General features: G+C 37.6%; 2 protein-coding genes across 4 annotated transcripts in view; both read left to right on the top strand.

The window, feature by feature from the left end:
- Positions 1-9,396, top strand: part of aup1 (AUP1 lipid droplet regulating VLDL assembly factor) — a 31,611-nt gene extending 22,215 nt beyond the window's left edge. Inside the window, exons 2-12 of one of the 3 annotated variants that reach the window (XM_057850045.1) lie at positions 393-530; positions 2,695-2,845; positions 4,652-4,839; positions 5,030-5,102; positions 5,355-5,428; positions 6,273-6,339; positions 8,061-8,163; positions 8,225-8,362; positions 8,463-8,602; positions 8,743-8,831; positions 8,915-9,396. In XM_057850045.1, coding sequence (XP_057706028.1) covers positions 393-530; positions 2,695-2,845; positions 4,652-4,839; positions 5,030-5,102; positions 5,355-5,428; positions 6,273-6,339; positions 8,061-8,163; positions 8,225-8,362; positions 8,463-8,602; positions 8,743-8,831; positions 8,915-8,960 — 1,207 coding nt within the window. In that variant the 3' untranslated portion in view covers positions 8,961-9,396. The remainder of the gene's footprint in view (positions 1-392; positions 531-2,694; positions 2,846-4,651; positions 4,840-5,029; positions 5,103-5,354; positions 5,429-6,272; positions 6,340-8,060; positions 8,164-8,224; positions 8,363-8,462; positions 8,603-8,742; positions 8,832-8,914) is intronic. The other 2 variants (XM_057850046.1, XM_057850044.1) reach the window with 2 other exon arrangements.
- Positions 9,397-10,089: 693 nt separating this feature from the next.
- fnta (farnesyltransferase, CAAX box, subunit alpha) lies at positions 10,090-19,066 on the top strand. Its single transcript, XM_057850047.1, has 9 exons — positions 10,090-10,291; positions 10,535-10,620; positions 14,171-14,285; positions 14,547-14,651; positions 14,874-15,000; positions 16,563-16,711; positions 17,111-17,173; positions 17,285-17,471; positions 17,661-19,066. Exons 1-9 carry the CDS (start codon positions 10,170-10,172, stop codon positions 17,808-17,810), a joined length of 1,104 nt encoding a protein of 367 aa, XP_057706030.1. The 5' UTR covers positions 10,090-10,169; the 3' UTR covers positions 17,811-19,066.
- Positions 19,067-19,611: the final 545 nt, after the last annotated feature.

Below are 19,611 nucleotides of genomic sequence, written 5' to 3'. Positions count from 1 at the left end.
AATATTTCTAATTAATAGTCTTAATTGCCTTTGCTGTGGTATCATCGTTTGCTGGATGTATTCCAAGCCTGTTCGCGAGAGCTCATATAAGTCTTACGTTTCTGTTATTCAAATTGTTCTAAGTAGTAGTATTCACCCTAGCGAAACTGATTAGGCACAGTGCTACGTGTCGAAAGTAAAAGCTGCAGACTGGTTAAAGTGGGAGATCAATTCACAACGTAGTAGCCGACTCTCAATGTTGTTGTTGTTGTTTAAAAAAAAATATATATATTATTGATAAGAAACACAGTAGTGGGTTAATATAATGCTATTGTATGGTCTATTAAGGAAACAATTTATGTCAATTGTCATGTTACGTAGCTCACTGTTCCCATTTCTTTTCTTTTGCACAGGTTACCCAAAGATACACTTGTCCTCCTACTGCTGATCATTTATTTTCCAGTTGGCATTTGTTTGATGTTATTACGGATTTTTATCGGTGTCCATGTATTTTTGGTCAGCTGTGCACTGCCTGAAAGTTTTCTAAGAAGGTACGTACATCTTCCACACAAGACTGCAGGGTTTCGTGAAGTCCTTCATAAACCTGGCCTCGCTGGACTTTTCTTGCCCCTCCCCCAGACTAAAACAGTCCAACAAAAGAAAGTATTAAAAGAAATAAACAAATCAAAACAAAACAAAAAATACGCATTTTAATAGCGTCTGGTAATACTGTTGAGCGTGGCATGGTGACTTCTTTTGTTCGATATGGGAACAAACCCTTCCCAGCTCTCTGCCATTGCCAGGGCTGTCAACAGACTTGCAGGGGCCCGTGGCCAGTACTTATGCTTTACAAGCAATGAGAGTGTAAATTTTCAAATTACTTAATTTTAGATGGACTGTTAAATTTAACAGACCGTAATGTGATGTGACACAATAAAAACAAACAATTTCCATCTATTGTCCCATGTAGGCTACAATACAACACAACTGAGAGTGCTATGCCTGCCTGCTACGCAACAAAACAGACTGTGGGCTGCCTGACAGCTCCCTGTCTCTCCCTGACAGGCTCCTCTGCTGTTCCACTGCTGCTTGTTTATGCTGTTTCAGTGATGGATTCGTATTAGCGTTTGCTTTAATCAGGGGTGCACATATTTTTTTTGCCCAGGTTCTCAGAGGAGGACCTGGAGATGTGACTTGGTCCTCATTGAGCTTGAGAGCCGACCCGCCTGATCCGATAAAATTATGACAAGCTTTAGTTAGAGCCAAATACCTTTAATTAATTATATTAACTATTAATGCCTGATTAACATCAACTGGCACAACAAAATTGTCATTACTTTGAAGTGAAATGTAAAGAAATAAACATAAAAGCAGTACTAATTCAAAATAAAGGGCATTATGCGGCTCCCACATTAACTCCAAGCCTTTGTAAAAGTGGGATGTCCTCCTCCTCATAAGAGCTCATTGAACGTGCATGTTTAGCTTTGTGAAATGAGAGCAAAAACACGTTTGTCAGTGCATGGCGCTGCTCTTTAATTTTATTCCGCCACTTGTCCATAGGGCGAGTGGGGTGCTGCCTGACATCGATAGTTTGCTTAATTGCCACATGCTGTTTTTTTCGTGCTTTTCAAAGTTTGGATGGCTGAAATTCTTGGACCCTACATAAAATGCGCTGCTCTTATCAGCGATTCTCACGGCAAATTTTGTACCACATATCCGTGCGAGCATCATTTGCTTCTAGCTATGGTACCTCCTGCAGCCACTTTTCAGCAAAAGTCCTTTTTTCGGTAGCTCCGGTGATGTCTCTGTCGTCTGTCTGTCCTTTGACGGGGGTGGGGGAACACGGAAATAATTACTCAGTGGGGCCTGCCTCCGACATTTTGAGAAGCGATTATCTCGTGTCCGCCGCAAATACAGTGGTCAGCCATCGGTACGCAAAAGCGTATGGAAGCCGTTGAGGGCCAGCGCGTTTGTATACGTCCAGTACGCATGCGCGCATGCGGACCACTTATGTGCACCCCTGGCTATAATACACAGTGGATTGTAAACCCAAGATAAATCCAGCTGCCGGACCCGAGTCTGTTCAGCCTCGCGCACCTGCTCCCCACAGACTGACATATATCCTTAACAAAAGGAAAAAATATACACTATATTTGAATTTGAAATATTTAATATGTTAAAGTTTTTAAGTAATATATGTCGAGTAGAACATAAGATTTAATCAGACAATGATTTAAATAAAAAAAGAAATATGTGAATGTAAAGTAAAATAAAATAGGGGTCATTCAGAGGCCCCTATGGTCCTGAGGCCCGGGACAACATACCAGGTTGCCCCCCCCCACCTCCATGTCGACGGTCTTGGCCATTGCACTGACATTTTTTTTACTTTTAATAGTGACCAGCAATGGATTGTTTCACGCTTAACTAGGATTTAACATTTTTTTGAAGTGTTAATACAGTATTTCAAAAGTATGCATTTTTGTAATACTTTATGTTTAAGTACTGTATTGTCAATAAATTGCTTATAATTACACATAATAGTCATAATTTCAAAATTCCTGTCAGCTTCAAATATTTATGTATTAATTTCAAAATCATGTGGGGGACGCTAGTTCACTTCTCCACCGTCAGGCTTTGCAAGGGAGAAACCCTGGAATGTGTGATAAATTAATTTTAAAATTTGTTTGCTTTTTTCTCTTTTCTCTGTCCTTACAGATTCATTGTGAGGATTATGTGTTCAGTTTTAGGAATGCATGTGAGGCAGCAAAATCCTCAATCCAGAGACAAAAATACCAAACTTTACATATGCAATCACGTAACAGAGTTTGATCACAACATAATCAACCTCTTGACCCCCTGCTGCACTGTAAGTCACTTTTTCAGTGTTTCCTTCTACTCAGTATTTCTAATTAAGGTACTGTACAGTAGGCATGTGCCGGTTACCGGTTTCAAGGTTTACCGTGGTATGAAAACGCCACGGTTTCAAAAACACTAACATTTTCCGTCATGAAATGTCGTACGGTATTCGCTATTATACATTTCCCAAAAATGCAGCCAGAAGTGTCTTGGAGCAGCAGCGTTCACCCCTCCCTCTCCGGTTGTTGCTGTGTGTGTCAGTGACGCTATTCTGCTATACAGCCAGCGAACCAAAAAAGAAACACTCCAAACACAAGGCATACTTTTCTTGAATTTATGGACATCTCAAATCATGGTAACCGAAATAAAACAAATACATTTACAACGTTGTACAATAGTATTTTTACAGGTGTGAGTAGCTTCATTAGCACAAACACAGCAGAATATGAGGAAGTCATATCCATGAACACCATGAAAAAGTTTGCCAAAAACAAAACTCACATTTTCCTTTCAAATTCAAAATATAAACTAACTAAAAACTTACAAAGACGAATGTTAGCCTAGTCTTAGCTGCGAGAGCAACTTCGTTGAGGTTATAAATCTCACGGCCACTGAGAAACAAGCTTGAATGAAGGAAAAGGGATAACATCAAAGATCGCTAATCGAGACATGATCTCCCGATGTTTTTTAGATAAAACTTATTCATTTTTAACTTAATAACTTATGAATTCTTTGTCTTTTTAACACAAAGGCATGAAATGTAGACTAGAGTTGACACAGTGGCTTAAATGGCAAAACTTGCGCTTTTTGCCCCCTCAAAAAAAGAGTCGTACTGTACTTTAGATATATTTTAATTTCATTTAGAAGTGTTTTTTACTTTTTTTTATAGAAATTATTGTTGTTCTTGCTCTAATCTTGAGCAACCTGAGCTGTGAATGTGGGTAGTCTATAAGTTCTATTGATTTTAATTTTATTCATAATGTTATTTTTTTGTTTATTTATTTTAACATTATATTCATGTTCCAATTTGCAAATATATTCTGAAAAAAAAAAAAAAAAATCCAGAATTTTTTTTTTTTTTTTTAAACCCATACATCTTAAAATAACACATTTTGGAGCTATAATTACAATACCGTGATACCGTGAAACCGCTGTATTTTTTCCCAAGGTTATCGTCCCGTCAAAATCTCATACTGGCACATGCCTACTGTACAGTGTGACATCCTAGATAGAACCCGTTGCTCATATGTAGTAGCATAGTTGTGAAGCTAGCAATATCTGGATCACATATTTTTGCATGTCAGTACAGGTAACCTGATTTTAAGGATCTGCAGATACCGAATCCCGTTTTGGTACCTCAGAAATGTATTAAGAAGGAAAAAAGCACTTCCAAATGTCTTTTTCCTGACAATTTGAACGAAGCTGTCCCAACACTATAGCTATCTAAAAGTTAGAACAGCAGTGGTTTCAACGAAGCGAAAAGAAAAATGCACACCTCAATTTCTTGTTATTGCAAATCAGTTGCGCAGCACTAAATAAGGTTTCAAACAAATTTAGTTTGATTTTTTTCTTTACATAAATAAACTTAAATAAAGTTGGTCATCCAATGTGCTGACTTGAGCTACCTTGATCGTAATTTTCTTGACTTTTTTGGTGTCACTGGACATTTCATTTATACCTTTTGCAATTTCCTTATATCCCTTAATTCATTTATTGCTGTTGATAGTCGTAGACATCAAATCCATTTCATCTGTCGTCCGGTGATAATGTTTCACTGCCAAAGCCGATGATAGATCTACTTTTCCTTGTTCTCTAGCCCCAGTTTCAGGGCTCCACAGGTTTTGTGTGTTGGGCCAGAGGCTTCATGGAAGTCCACTCTACGCTTGGAAGAGGAGCGATAGGAGAGTCTCTTCAGAGGTACTGCTCCACCGAAGGTGTCTCACCGTTACTTCTGCTCCCTGAAGAAGACACCACAAATGGACGAGCTGGCCTTCTTAAATTTTGGTTAGTGCAGACCCTCAAAGGCTCCTGTCATTAAATATGTAATTATTCCTAATAATGGTAGAGGGATTATGACACAGACAGTCAAATTATTCACCCATTCATGTGTCATGTAGTCTTTCCCAGCAAAATTGGTCACCACTTGATCTCAGGGCAGCACTCAAACTAATCAATCTATATTTTTCATTTCCAGTTCCTGGCCATTTTCTCTGACAGATTCAATTCAGCCTGTGGCCTTGAGGGTCGCGAGACCTCTGATTGCTTTGGTAATATGATTTTTGTAACATACTGAGTCCAGAGATAAATAGATAAACTGTGATAGTCCTTTTTTGATAAGCCGTTGATTTTTATACTGATTGTTTATAAGTGCAATATGTCTTGTAAAACCCTTTTTTTGTTGTTGTGTGTGTTGTATGCCCAAAAATACAAATATCACTGGCCACTAAGCTACTATAAACTCTTTTGTAGCTTAACAACTTTATTGTTTTGTTTTTTGTCTTCTTTTTTTGAATCTGCAGAGCACACCTGAGACCAGTTGGTTAAAAGAGCTGTTATGGACTTTTTTTTCTCCATTTACAGTGTATCATGTAAGGTACTAAATATTTTGTGTCATTTTCTCTTGCATCTTGGTTAAATCCCCATTATATGTACAGTATGTATATTTGCTCATGGTAAATGGAATTAATTTGAGCTGCACTGTGTTGATTTTAACTCATTGACTGCCATTGATGGCGAGAGACATCAAATCATGGCTCTTTTCATCCTTCTGCTGTGAATTTCAATTAGTTTGTCACTAGTGAATGAATGACTATTGCCGTCAATGACAGCCGATGAGATAAGCAAAGAAGATTTTTTTTCCCCTCGAAAGGAATTGCTTACAGTTTCAAACAAATTTGAATAAGTTCGTGGTCATTTTAATTTCACAAGCATAAATATAGAGTCATGTCCATGATTGTTGGGACATCAGTACAGTTAAAATTGAGTTATTCTTTTTCGATTTACAAGACTTGCCTGAGCTAAGTATTATAGACATGTGCAGTCTTTGTAAAAGCCCATCAAACTTTTTAGTAAAGCAGGGTGAGCCCCGTCTTACATTAATAGAAGCAGACGTTGTCATCGGATACGTGCTGGCAAAGCCTTGAAATCTAAGTATAAAGTTAATTTTAGTTCTAGGCTCTCTTTCTTCAACAATTTTTTTTTTCTTTTTTTTTTTTCTTTCTTTTTTTTTAAATTATACACTAGTTGAGAAAATAAGGCTGTTCAAAATTATGTTGAAATTGGATGATGATTAGGATTGTAAAAATGTGAGCTGCTAAATCTGGTTTTTGGAACTGACTCTATGAAAATATTTATACCAAATTGCAGTTAAAAAATTAAATACATTTTGGGGGGATTATCGACCGAAAATTTGAACTTTTCCCTCTTTCATCCTTCAGTTGGTTGCCTCCTGTTTCCCGACAAGATGGTGAATCTTCACAGGAGTTTGCCAACAAAGTCCAGGAGGTAAAGTAAAGCCACTAGTAATTTGTGAAGGTCCATTTACAGAAATGTGCAATGTGTTTTCTGGCCTCTGGCTAGCTACTGTGGAAGTGCAGAAAGGGAAATCACTCATTAGCAGGCATGAAAATCTCTCACCTTTCGGCAAAATTTGCCGTTTTGAAGTCAAAACGGGTGACCTACATGAATTGTGTAGATCCAAGGAGAAACTTTTTAAGGGGGGGTGGGGGGGTCGGAAGATGTTTTTTTTTTATTGTTGGATGCTTGGTATGCAAGCGAGGAAAGCACACAAAGCCAAAAAAGCGCACCAGAGTGGCCAAAACATTGAGTTATTTCAACGAAACAAAGGAGGGTACACTGTACACGTCGGCCGTGAATGAACACCTAAAGCAGCGTCACTCAGTTGTAATTTTGGAAGATGACAGGAGACAAATAAAAGCTAGCAGATCTTAAGTCCATCTAACTAACTAACGACATGTTTTCCTGAAGTTGCTAAGCCTGTCGCGATTTGCCATTTATCGCACGGTAAATAAAAATGAGGGTGGTAATTTTCACGGCTGCGTTGTGTTGACGCGTGGGTGCGTGCATACATCTGTGTGTGCATGTACACGTGTGTTGATGACATATGAGACTCCAGTTCCTTTGACAGATGTTTATTGGTCATCAACACACCGTAGAATTAAAGTTCAGACATACAAAATAAGGAAACCCAATTATCTACAGTTGGGAGAACAAGTATTTGATACACTGCCAATGGAAAAACCCATTGGCAGTGTATCAAATACTTGTTCTCTGTAAAGGTTAGCATTGCTACATTGAGGCTAATGGGGAAAAAAGACAACCTACTTTAGCCTGCTATAAAACATTGACAGTCTTTTCCAAAACACAAACTTGCGGTTAAAAGGTGACACTTCAAATATGAAAAATCACTGGTTAACAGCATTTGCAAACGAAAAATTGAAGAAAAAAAAAATTGAGTACACACACCACATGCAATGACCAAAAGAGAAATGCACTTTTTTGCGGAGTGTAAAGCTTAAGTGTAAAGCTTATTGTTAGCGGTTTAGCGAACGTACTTCCTGGGAACATTTCAAAATAAAAGCACGTCATGTTTGTCATATAAATAACGATTACTGGAGTTAATCCTACATACTTCAGAATTCAGATTCTACAGTAAGAATAGCTTTAAAATGACAGCCTTTATGAAAAATATGTTTGGCAATGAATAATTATTGTACTACTATTACATATAGTAGTATACTATAATATTAATGCTACATATTTTTTTTTAATAATTGTTTTGAATCATGTTGGAAAGGCGAAGTCAGTGTTCTGAATCTGTTTACATTCCATTCTTATGCACTCGTTAATGCTATCAGCATTTGACCTCATTGTTTGTGATTTGTTGTTGTTATTTACATTTTTATTTGTACTTTAATAAAGAATTTAAGTGTTCCAAAATGTTTTTGTGAATTAATAAGCGTAATCAAAAATGTCATTAATAATTAGTTTTAAAAAAGGGAAAAAATATTAGATTAGTCGACTAATCATAAAAATAGTCAGCTGACTAATCGTGAGAAAATTTGTCGTTTGGGACAGCCCTAGTTGTACTGTGTACCGGAAAATATTTCCTCCACACCCTTCTCACCTTTTTAACCCCTGACCCATTTTCATGCCTGATTACTCTATGGGTTCCTGCCAATTAAACTGTGATTATGTCTTTGTAGTTGCTCGCCTGCGAACTTGGCTTGGTCTCCACAAAGATCACTAAAGCTGACAAAGCGGAGCATGTTAAAAGAAAACGACATGCCTTACCACAACCATCTACAGGTCAGTAAATAAATCAAATGGATGTGGACAAACCTCAACTTGCTATCTATTTCTAATTTAGGAATAAGACCTGGTTCTGTGGGCCTCGGTTTTATGGTGCAAGGTTTGGGAACAGATGAACGTAGGATTGCGAAAATGGCCCAGCAGGTGAAAGATGTACTGCCTCACATCCCCCTGAATGTCATCACAAAGGACTTGGGTATAACATTATTTTAGTGTTTTTTTTTTGTTTTTTTTAAACTCAGAACTAGTGATGTTGACGTAGTTAAAATGACAGTTTCCCTTTGATTATTTTACAGCCAAAACAAATTGTGTGAACGTTACCATAACAAACCTGCTGGAACACAAGGAGGATTCATCAGCAGATGATAGTGATACGTTGCTGTTTGGGGCTTCAGTGAACAGCTCTTATTCTTCCGATTCTGCACAAACCATGAAGGTTTTATCTTGATTTCATTTCTTCAATGTAAAATTTAGAGGATCATTTGTGTTGGGAGTTCAGTCATAGCTCTTCTAGTTGCCACACATTTAAAAAAAAATATTTACATGCAATCTAATTCCATGTGGTATTTTCTACAGCCTGTTGCAAATTCTTTTGGCAAATCACCAGTTGACAGGCATTTGTCTCTTCAAGAGAGAAAAGAAGCGCTGTATAATTTTGCAAGAAGGTATGAGTTCCGACAAAATTATTTCGTGTTTTAATCCTGATTAAAGTGTACTTTGTTTCTCCATCCCCCCCACCCCCACCCAGACGCTACATTGAAAAACATGGATTGAATCAAGCAGACAGTCTCTGAACAACTTAGGTCAAGTCATCATTCTCAAGAAAGAAAGAATCATTCAACGTACCTGTCTAGCTGCAAAGATGATTTTATATTCTATCAACTGGTGATGGTGGAAATCCGACTTGCTAGACAGATCATGGCGTGGTCTCACCATTTACAGTATAAGTTGGTGGAAAGATGATTAATGCATGTGTTCAATTCTTCATCTTGCTGATGCATAATTTTGATAACACTTTGTATTAAGATCCACTGACTATGAATCATCTATTTATTTTTATAATGTCCAGAGGTGTCAATTACAAATAAAGTTCAGTTTGACATTCCTTTCGGAATTATTTCGCAACTCCTGTATATTAGCAATGGCACTTTGTTTTAACTTAAGCTTAAATATTTTGATGGGATATAAAACAAGCTCTTAAATATACTGCCTAGTTAATATACTCTGCATTTTGTACTCAATGTGTCATCCAAGCAATTGAGTGTTAGTATATATAATTTTGTACTAAAACCTGCTGTTGGCAGGGCGTTAATTTACTGTACGTAGAAATTAACACGATAAGTTAATTTGGTGTTACAACAGAACCAAATGGTGAATACACGTAAAATACATTGGATATATTGCTCCCTGAGATTTTTTCTAGTCGCAAAATGTCCCGCTGAACCTGAACGTATCTATGGGTAAATCCGGAAGTTGCGTTCTTGCCTTTCCGTCCCTTAGCGTTGTCATCATAGCAGATATTTAGCGCTAGATAGATGTGAATTCAGCGGCGTAACTAAGTGGAGATCATTTTGCATCAAAGAACTTAATGGCGGGGTTTAAGTAGCGCACATAAGGTGTGATTTTCTCTATTAAAATACTCTTACTACTACTAGACTATAGGATTTTTTTGACGGATTTACACACTGTTTGGTTTATATCAAACCGTACTACCGCCGCTATGAGTCAGGTTGGATGTTGAAAAAATATATAAAATTGTATGTATGCAGTCAAATTACTGCACCTCCAAAGTTTATATACAAAACAAGCCTGTTGAAAATTGGTAGAAATTTGAGCATTTCATGCCAAAATCAAAAGTACATGGTACATTACTCGTCGTATAACTCCGACGCAAAATGGCGGACAAGCGACGACGCTTGTCCTCATTGGCTCACAGAGCACATCTTACATCTAGCGATTTATGTTGGCGATATCTATGTCGTTAACAAGCTAACGCGGTAGCAATGTCGGGAATGGAGGCTTTATCCAACGATGCTGTGACATTTAAAGAAGATGACACGTCTATTGTAGAGGCGGGAGACCACATCGACGATGACTTTGTCGGTCACCGATATATGTTTTACAGGTATTGGTTTGATACCAAATACAGTCGCGTCTTGCTACTCATTTAGTTGCACTGAATTGAACGTACAATAAAGTACATATCAGTGGGCGAATGGCACGGTTAAAATTCAAGCGACACTATCCAGACACTATCATTTAATTTACTTTTCGATTTCACAACAAGTTCTGCTATCAGCTGTCATTTCCTTAACAAATCACACATTTTCATTTCATATATTGACAAGTTTCGTGGTCTGTGTTTCAGAGAAAGGAAGGAGTGGGCTGATTTGGAGCCTGTTCCTCAAGACGATGGGCCAAACCCTGTAGTAAAGATTGCCTATTCAGAGCGGTGTAAGTTCTGCAGCACTTTTCTTCAACATAACACTATCAAATTCTCCAAAAGAAAAAAAAAAACTCATACAGTTCAGTGTAAGGCTATATGGTAACAGTTCCAGTTGTTAAAGCATGAGTTAATTGTTTGACTAGTCTTGAGAAAATTGAATTTGATGGCACTGACCAAAGGCTACGAGATCTGAAAAAGAAATGCATCATCGCACAATCCAAAGAAATTCAAGGACAAATTAGATACCTAGTAATTGAAATTTGTCAGAAACCACTAGAAGCCATATTTTGGGCTTGGATCCTAACCCAGATATTATCCACTAATTACTTCCGGTACCAGTAGTAAACCTTCGCAGGAGTGGTCAGCCAAGAGAAATGACTCCCACAATTACTAAAGAACTATAAATCATTAGTCTAAAAGCATAATTGCCTAAATCATATTTGTGCCGAATTGAGATTTACAGTGTATCACAAAAGTAAGTACACCCCTGGCATTTCTGCAGATATTAAGTATATCTTTTCATGGGACAACACTGACAAAATGACACTTTGACACAATGAAAAGTAGTCTGTGTGCAACTTATATAATAGAGTTAATTTATTAATCCCTCAAAATAACTCAAAACATAGCCATTAATAGCTAAACCCCTGGCAACAAAAGTGAGTGCACCCCTTAGAAACTACGTACATCCCTAAATGTCCAGATTGAGTACTGCTTGTCATTTTCCCTCCAAAATGTCATGTGACTCGTTACAGGAGTGCTGTCATCATTGCTGCAGAGATTGAAAAGGTGGGCGGTAAGCCTGTTAGTGCTCAGGTCATGCGCGGCACTCTACATCAAATTGGTGTGCATGGCTGTCACCCCAGGAGGAAGCTTCTTCTGAAGATGGTACACAAGAAAGCCCACCCGTCTCATCAGGATATGGTTCTAGTAATCCATGTGCTTTGTTGACATGTCTTCAGCAAACTGTTTGCAGGCTTTCTTGTGTACCGTCTTCAGAAGAGGCTTCCTCCTGGGGTGACAGCTATGCACACCAATTTGTGCATAATGTTATTCTTCTACCACTGCTGCATCATCCTGCCTTACTGCATCTCTCCCTAGCAAGGGATAGTCAACCCAAAATGTTGAAAGAGCCATATTTGACCAAAAAAAAAAATATATATATATATATATATATATATGTCTGGAGCGGCAAAAAATTAAAAGCCTTATATAATCCTTATAATGAAGGCAACACATGTTGTATGTATTTAGCTGTATTAGCCTACTATCAAAATGACTAATTTGGCTACAAATACATAATGAGCCTTAATGATTAAACTTTTATTTTCCATGCAATGCATCCTATAGAGAATGACGCACCACGTGACTCCTCTGTGTTATAATGTCGCCTCAAGTTTAACTTCATTACAATGTTAGAATCGTGTTTATCCTCCTACAAAAACTATTAAAACAAAAAAATATTTCTCTCCCCCATCTTTTTCCATTTTCAAACATTTTTTTAAAAGCACCAGGGAGCCACTAGGGCAGCACTAAAGAGTCGTGGGTTGCTGACCCCCGTCCTAAGCTAATCATAACTGTTCAAAAACACTCTGGGTTAGTCATAAAAATATCAATGTTTTTGGGGGAAAAATAGATGTTTTCCCCCCATTTTTACAAAAAATTAAAAATATGAGTTAGGCAATAATGCTACAGTGCCTTGTAAAAGTATTCGGCCCCCTTGAACCTTGCAACCTTTCGCCACATTTCAGGCTTCAAACATAAAGATATAAAATTTTAATTTTTTGTCAAGAATCAACAACAAGTGGGACACAATCGTGAAGTGGAACAAAATTTATTGGATAATTTAAACCTTTTTAACAAATAAACTGAAAAGTGGGGCGTGCAATATTATTCGGCCCCCTTGCGTTAATACTTTGTAGTGCCACCTTTTGCTCCAATTACAGCTGCAAGTCGCTTGGGGTATGTTTCTATCAGTTTTGCACATCGAGAGACTGACATTCTTGCCCATTCTTCCTTGCAAAACAGCTCGAGCTCAGTGAGGTTGGATGGAGTGTGTGTGTGAACAGCAGTCTTCAGCTCTTTCCACAGATTCTCGATTGGATTCAGGTCTGGACTTTGACTTGGCCATTCTAACACCTGGATACGTTTATTTTTGAACCATTCCATTGTAGATTTGGCTTTATGTTTTGGATCATTGTCCTGTTGGAAGATAAATCTCCGTCCCAGTCTCAGGTCTTGTGCAGATACCAACAGGTTTTCTTCCAGAATGTTCCTGTATTTGGCTGCATCCATCTTCCCGTCAATTTTAACCATCTTCCCTGTCCCTGCTGAAGAAAAGCAGGCCCAAACCATAATGCTTCCACCACCATGTTTGACAGTGGGGATGGTGTGTTCAGGGTGATGAGCTGTGTTGCTTTTACGCCAAACATATCGTTTTGCATTGTGGCCAAAAAGTTCAATTTTGGTTTCATCTGACCAGAGCACCTTCTTCCACATGTTTGGTGTGTCTCCCAGGTGGCTTGTGGCAAACTTTAAACCAGACTTTTTAGGGATATCTTTGAGAAATGGCTTTCTTCTTACCACTCTTCCATAAAGGCCAGATTTGTACATTGTACGACTGATTGTTGTCCTTTGGACAGACTCTCCCACCTCAGCTGTAGATCTCTGCAGTTCATCCAGAGTGATCATGGGCCTCTTGGCTGCATCTCTGATCAGTTTTCTCCTTGTTTGAGAAGAAAGTTTGGAAAGACGGCCGGGTCTTGGTAGATTTGCAGTGGTCTGATGCTCCTTCCATTTCAATATGATGGCTTGCACAGTGCTCCTTGAGATGTTTAAAGCTTGGGAAATCTTTTTGTATCCAAATCCGGCTTTAAACTTCTCCACAACAGTATCTCGGAGCTGCCTGGTGTGTTCCTTGGTTTTCATAATGCTCTCTGCACTTTAAACAGAACCCTGAGACTATCACAGAGCAGGTGCATTTATACGGAGACTTGATTACACACAGGTGGATTCTATTTATCATCATCGGTCATTTAGGACAACATTGGATCATTCAGAGATCCTCACTGAACTTCTGGAGTGAGTTTGCTGCACTGAAAGTAAGGGGGCCGAATAATATTGTACGCCCCACTTTTCAGTTTTTTATTTGTTAAAAAAGTTTAAATTATCCAATAAATGTTGTTCCACTTCACGATTGTGTCCCACTTGTTGTTGATTCTTGACAAAAAAATTAAATTTCATATCTTTATGTTTGAAGCCTGAAATGTGGCAAAAGGTTGCAAGATTGAAGGGGGCCGAATACTTTTGCAAGGCACTGTATTATCGATTAACGAAATGTCACTGGCGTCACTTTGGAGAATTTTCCATTGGCATAAATTTGAGATTAAATGGTTGATTGTTTGCGTCCTATGATTTACTCAAGACCTCAGTCCTCACCAGTCCAATGACAACAAAAGGCATTGAAAATAAATGGTTTACGGTACAAAATTAGCCAATATGAACAAAATCTTTTAGTGTGTCTAACTTTTTAAGTTGTGATTTTTTCCCTTCTTTCAGTTGCTGATGTTTTTGACTATTTCCGTGCCTTATTGAAGAATGATGAAAAGAGTGAACGTGCTTTCGCCTTGACAGCAGATGCTATTGAGCTGAATGCTGCAAATTACTCAGTGTGGTAAGCTCTCGTTTTTAATCTATATTTGATTTCATTTGTATTAAAACTTTTTTTTGAGATCACCATTGCCTTAAATTGTAAAATAGCATCATTTTTAGCAAGGCTTTTACTAACCTTCATTGATCAGTTCTTAAATTTTGCATCCTGTGATTGTTTTCGTAAGGCTTGTGCATTAATAAACTCTTTCCAAAAGACACACTTTTGCATGTTTGTAATTGTGGCATGTGTAAATGTGGGTTTTTGTATTGTGGGAACATGTAGGCACTACAGGCGAGTATTACTACAAGCATTGTCCAAGGACTTGAGGGAAGAAATGAGGTACATTACAGCCATCATTGAGGATCAACCTAAAAACTACCAAGTTTGGTGAGTGCATGTCAACACACGGCAGAGAAACGCAACTGTTCAATGGAACATTTGTTTGTAGTAAAATATTTAAAGCTTTAAATTAAAGGTCTACTTCCATCCATTAAGTTTATGTAATACAGTATTTTTAATGTCAAGAAAGATGCATTCCATGTCAATTCCAGGTGACATTACATGTTAATGTTGAACAATTTATATCTAAAAGTAGTTTGTGTCTTCAAGGCATCACAGACGTCTAGTAGTGGAGTGGTTAAATGATCCCTCGGAGGAGCTGGAATTCATTGCGGACATCCTCAGCCAAGATGCTAAAAACTATCATGCCTGGCAGCACAGACAGTGGGTTATCCAGGTTGGTGGTACAACTCCCTTACAGCGGCTTCTGTCCAAAGCCAAAAGCAATTAAAATCTAATTATTAAAATTTCCTATTGTGACATATATTAAAATCATTCAATTGCGGCACATTCTGACATTACAATCACGCATGCCATTAAACGTGTCATGGAATCAAGAAGTTATTATTATTATTCAGTTGCAATCACTGAGATTGTTGGATCAGGAATTTTATTGGTGAATTGCAAAGTACACTGTGGGCACTCCAAAGACTAAATAAGCTTTATTATAAATCCATATGGCCTTGTTGAAAGACTCAACAAATTTAATGGTGTACTGTAGAATACACATAAATCATCTTCCTGTGTATTACACACAGGATCCATTACACCATTAGATAATGCCGTTGCGGGATTAGTGAAGTGAGGTTGCTTTAAAATCTATATTATCATAAGTTATACAACAATTATGACAGCCTCCTCCTCACTCACTTTATTTTTCAATTAAACTTACTAGCTACAAATGTTAAATGCATCAAGTTGTGCTGCAACCTAAAACTGTCCAGTTTAAACAGAAGCAGCACAGTCGCATACACATTTTTGCTGAAATATCAAGATATCTAATTATCTACTAATAATTGTTACTTGTGGTTTGGACTTTTAAGACTTCTGTATTTTAAGTTTGCTTAATATCATTAGTAATAAATTAATGAATATTGATATCTGAACTAATTGGGTTGTTCAGTGTGGATTATGTATTGCTATTTTCAATTATGTTGCATGCATTTCTTACGTACTGATGGCAGGGGGTGCCAACTAACTATTGATTAGTACTATTATGGCAGATATGCAATGCAGGTCTCTTTATGGCAATAATGACGAGAGATTTAAAATGTGGATAGAAACTTAATCGTTTTGGCAGTATACCGTATTGGCCCGAATACAAGACGGTCCTGATTATAAGACAATCCCCTCTTTTTCAAGACTCAAGTTTGAAAAAAGACTTTTTGAACACCAAATTAATTTTTATACTGAAATTAATTACACTACATCTGAAACAAATGATTATAACAATATATTTCAGAGAAAAAGCATGTTATTTTGCCTCATTCAAATCTTAATATCTGAACATTTAAATATGTAAAGTGCAATCACATTCGTAAATGAATGGCTTCAGGTTTTTGAAATGTAAATAAACCTATCTATTGTATTAAACAACAAAATTGCAATAACTGCATTAACCATCAAAGTGAGGTCTAACTAACTGTAGTCTTGAAACAAATCTGAATGAGGAAAAACACTGCATTAAAATAATGCAAACTGGTTAAACTTGAGAGTAGCTGAGCTCTTTCATGACACAACATTACTCCTCAAGTTCAGCATTCGCTTCAATGATATCTGGCGCCATCTAGCGTCTTGAATGGGTATAATGTCTAGACCCCGAATATAAGACGACCCCTACTTTTTCAATCTTATTTCAATGCAAAAAACACAGTCTTATATTCGGGCCAATACGGTATATCATTTTGTGTGCTCTGATCTTTTTTTTTTTTCCCCCCCTATTGCTCATCAAACTATTAGGAGTACAAACTGTGGGACAACGAGCTTGAATTTGTGGAGAATCTCTTGGAGGAAGATGTAAGGAATAATTCTGCCTGGAACCAGAGACATTTTGTCATTTCGCATACCACGGGCTTCTCCGACCAAGCTGTACTTGAGAAAGAGACTGAGTGAGTGTGGCAGAATATTGCAGATCAGATTTTTATTATGAATGCTGGGGGACCTCAAGTGGCTCATATTACTTTGTTAAAATTACAAGCTATTAAATATGTAATTAGCACATGCTTTAAAATTGATTGCAAAGTAAATGTTTTCTTGTTTAATACCCACCACTTTTGCCTATTCACTGTAGTTGAATGTGCATATAACTCATTAGATGCCATTGATGGCAATAGATGTTTGATCACTGTCACCCCCCTACCCACTCAAATTGGATTGGATGTCTATCACCGTCAATGGCAATGAAAAATTATCACTCGATACTACTAATCCCAGTTGAAATGAATTTGATGTCTATCACTGTCAGTGAATGAGTTCAGATTTCCTTTCTTTTGTTTTTCTTACGTAAGATACTGTCTGACCCAGATCAAAAAAGCCCCCCACAATGAAAGTGCTTGGAACTATTTGAAAGGGTAAGACATTTTTGATTTGTAAAACACTAAGAAATTGGCCAAATTTTGACACACATTTCAGTCTGACGCCACTCGATTCCCCCCCCAACCCTGCTTATTGCTCTCCTTCAGGATGCTTCAAGACAAGGGTTTATCGTCTCAGCCTGGGATGTTGGAGAAAGTCTTAGAGCTCAAGGAGACGCATTGTTCCTCTTACCTTCTTGCATTTCTCTTTGATTGTTACGAGGATGCTTTAGAGAATGGCTGTCAAAAAGGAAAAGAGGAAGACCAGGTGGAAACCTTAAAAAGAGCGCTAGAAGTAAGTGATTATACTGTGTTTGCGCGTTCAGTTTTCTCAGTGAAACCCAAGCCACTTCAAATATCTAATATCTCCAGTCAAATATTGGAGTTTTGGCCATAAGCATCCCTTTTGAATGTTTATAAACAATTGTTAATCGTTAAATAATGTACATTGTCTAATATCCTTCTATTTTTCTTCTTTTTCAAGATATGTGAACTCTTAGCCCATGAGAAAGATACCATCCGCAAAGAGTATTGGCTTTTTTTGGGACGTTCATTGAAGAACAAGTACGAATCGAGTGAGCTATTCGACTCTGAACTTCCATCCCCGACGGCTGAGCAGCAGGAGACGAACTAGAAACTGGCCCACTCCACTCACTTGCACTCATCGTGTCTTTTTGTCATTACTGTACTTTTAGGTGTATTGCTTTCAAAACCATGATAAAATCAGTTCAGTGCCATTAGGCTTCAGTCACATTGTGTGTTTATTTGTTGTTTGTACAAGGGTTGTTGGAATCGATTATTTCATTGATTGCTTAGATAAAAAATATATTTTAAATTAAGTTTGTTGCACTTTGGCTTCTTTAGTTGTGCTCCAGGTGTAAAAACAGCCCTCTAACACACGTATTAGCACTCAGCCACATGCCCCACGCTTGGGGAGCTCATAAATCGATTCTCATCGCCTCATCCAGCTGTTTCCTTCATTACAACATGTTCTCCCCACTGGTTTCCTACCAAATACTGCAGACTGCTTGGTACCGTCTGATTACAGTAGCACTTCTGACCATTTAGTACAAAAGTACACATAGTCTGCATGTATATGAAATTGAAATGCACTATTCTTTAGATACAGGACACATTTGCTCTTTAAGACCTGCTCTAATACTTTTATCAATATTATTGTTTACCTGTAGCGCTTCTCTAAAATGTACTGATAATTTATTTTTATAGAAACTTTGGAGGGGTTGACCATTAAGCAATGACATCTATTCATCCTTTTAAAGGTCCAGCTGAACAACTGCAGTGATGGCGCTGGAGGGGGAGAAATGCACTTTCCATATTAATCTAGTTTCTGCATCGTCTGCTTCCCCAGACCAAGTTGTCAATGCCTACTGGTTGACTTCTAATTGGCTTCAGTATTTCCCGGCGTGATTGAATTAAATAATACTAATGTTTAGTGGCCCAACACTGCTTAAGCTTGAAATCTTTCTGTTCAAGTCTTCTTGAACGAGAGGGAAAAAAAATCTATTTGATGATGCATACTTTCTTTAAGCTAAATTTAATAACTGAAACTGTTAAAAAGAGTGCGACCCTAATGTCTCAACAATTCATTATCATTCTCAACTACAAACACATTTAATGTATTTAGAAACAAATCATGGAAATTACTTCGTATGGTATTTAATGCTGCTCTGATGGTCAGAATGACCTTCAGAGACTTTGGTTCATCAAAGGAATGCTCAGTGGCACGGGCTTGGCCAGTCATAATGAGTGATTTTTTTTTTTTTCCCCGTCACAGCCTATTGCTGCTGGAAAGTCATCTCTTTTATGAGTGTGAATGGGCCTTACACTGACATACTATAGAAGACGTACGGTACGCTGTACTCATCCAATTTATCACACGATTGAGTACAGTCGTTTTCTGGAGATTAAAATACTCTATCAGTGACCGTTCATTCTTTCCTTAATTCTTAATAGGGAAGGTGACAATTTTTGGTTGTTTTAAAAAAAAAAAAAAAAAACCTACAACTGGGCATCTACGTACGTACACATTACATTTTGGGTTATGTGGGCCACGATATTAACACACGTGGCCTACATGACCCAAAACGTGATGTCCACATTCAGTGTGGATCCCAGATTCCAACGGATAAGCAGGAGATAGTGTATGTATTTAGGTGTATGTATCTATATGTATGTATATATATATTTTATTTTATCGATTTTAGATGCTCCAATCAAAATGGATTTGATGTCTAGTGTCGTCAGTGGCAGTCAATTAATTAATGTGTTCCCTATAAAGGGTTAAAAGTTTGAAAACTTTTCAGAGATTTTCCAGATTTTTTAAAAAATTAACTGAATATTTCACCTTTCCCACTTTATACAACAAACACACAGATATCTGGTACAGTGAAACACCATCTGTTCCAAGTTTCTAG

The sequence above is a fragment of the Corythoichthys intestinalis genome, chromosome 11 (assembly GCF_030265065.1).
Source record: "Corythoichthys intestinalis isolate RoL2023-P3 chromosome 11, ASM3026506v1, whole genome shotgun sequence".
Taxonomy (NCBI): Eukaryota; Metazoa; Chordata; class Actinopteri; order Syngnathiformes; family Syngnathidae; genus Corythoichthys; species Corythoichthys intestinalis.
The sequence above is the reverse complement of the archived record's forward strand: the minus strand, read 5'-3'. Positions and strand labels throughout refer to the sequence as shown.

Bases quoted from the DNA above. Each gene is read 5' to 3' on its own strand.
- fnta (XM_057850047.1), top strand. From the start codon at position 10,170: ATGTCGGGAATGGAGGCTTTATCCAACGATGCTGTGACATTTAAAGAA. The intron at 14,286-14,546 runs GTAAGCTCTCGT...GGGAACATGTAG, and splicing joins GCTGCAAATTACTCAGTGTG to GCACTACAGGCGAGTATTAC. The intron at 15,001-16,562 runs GTTGGTGGTACA...TCAAACTATTAG, and splicing joins ACAGACAGTGGGTTATCCAG to GAGTACAAACTGTGGGACAA.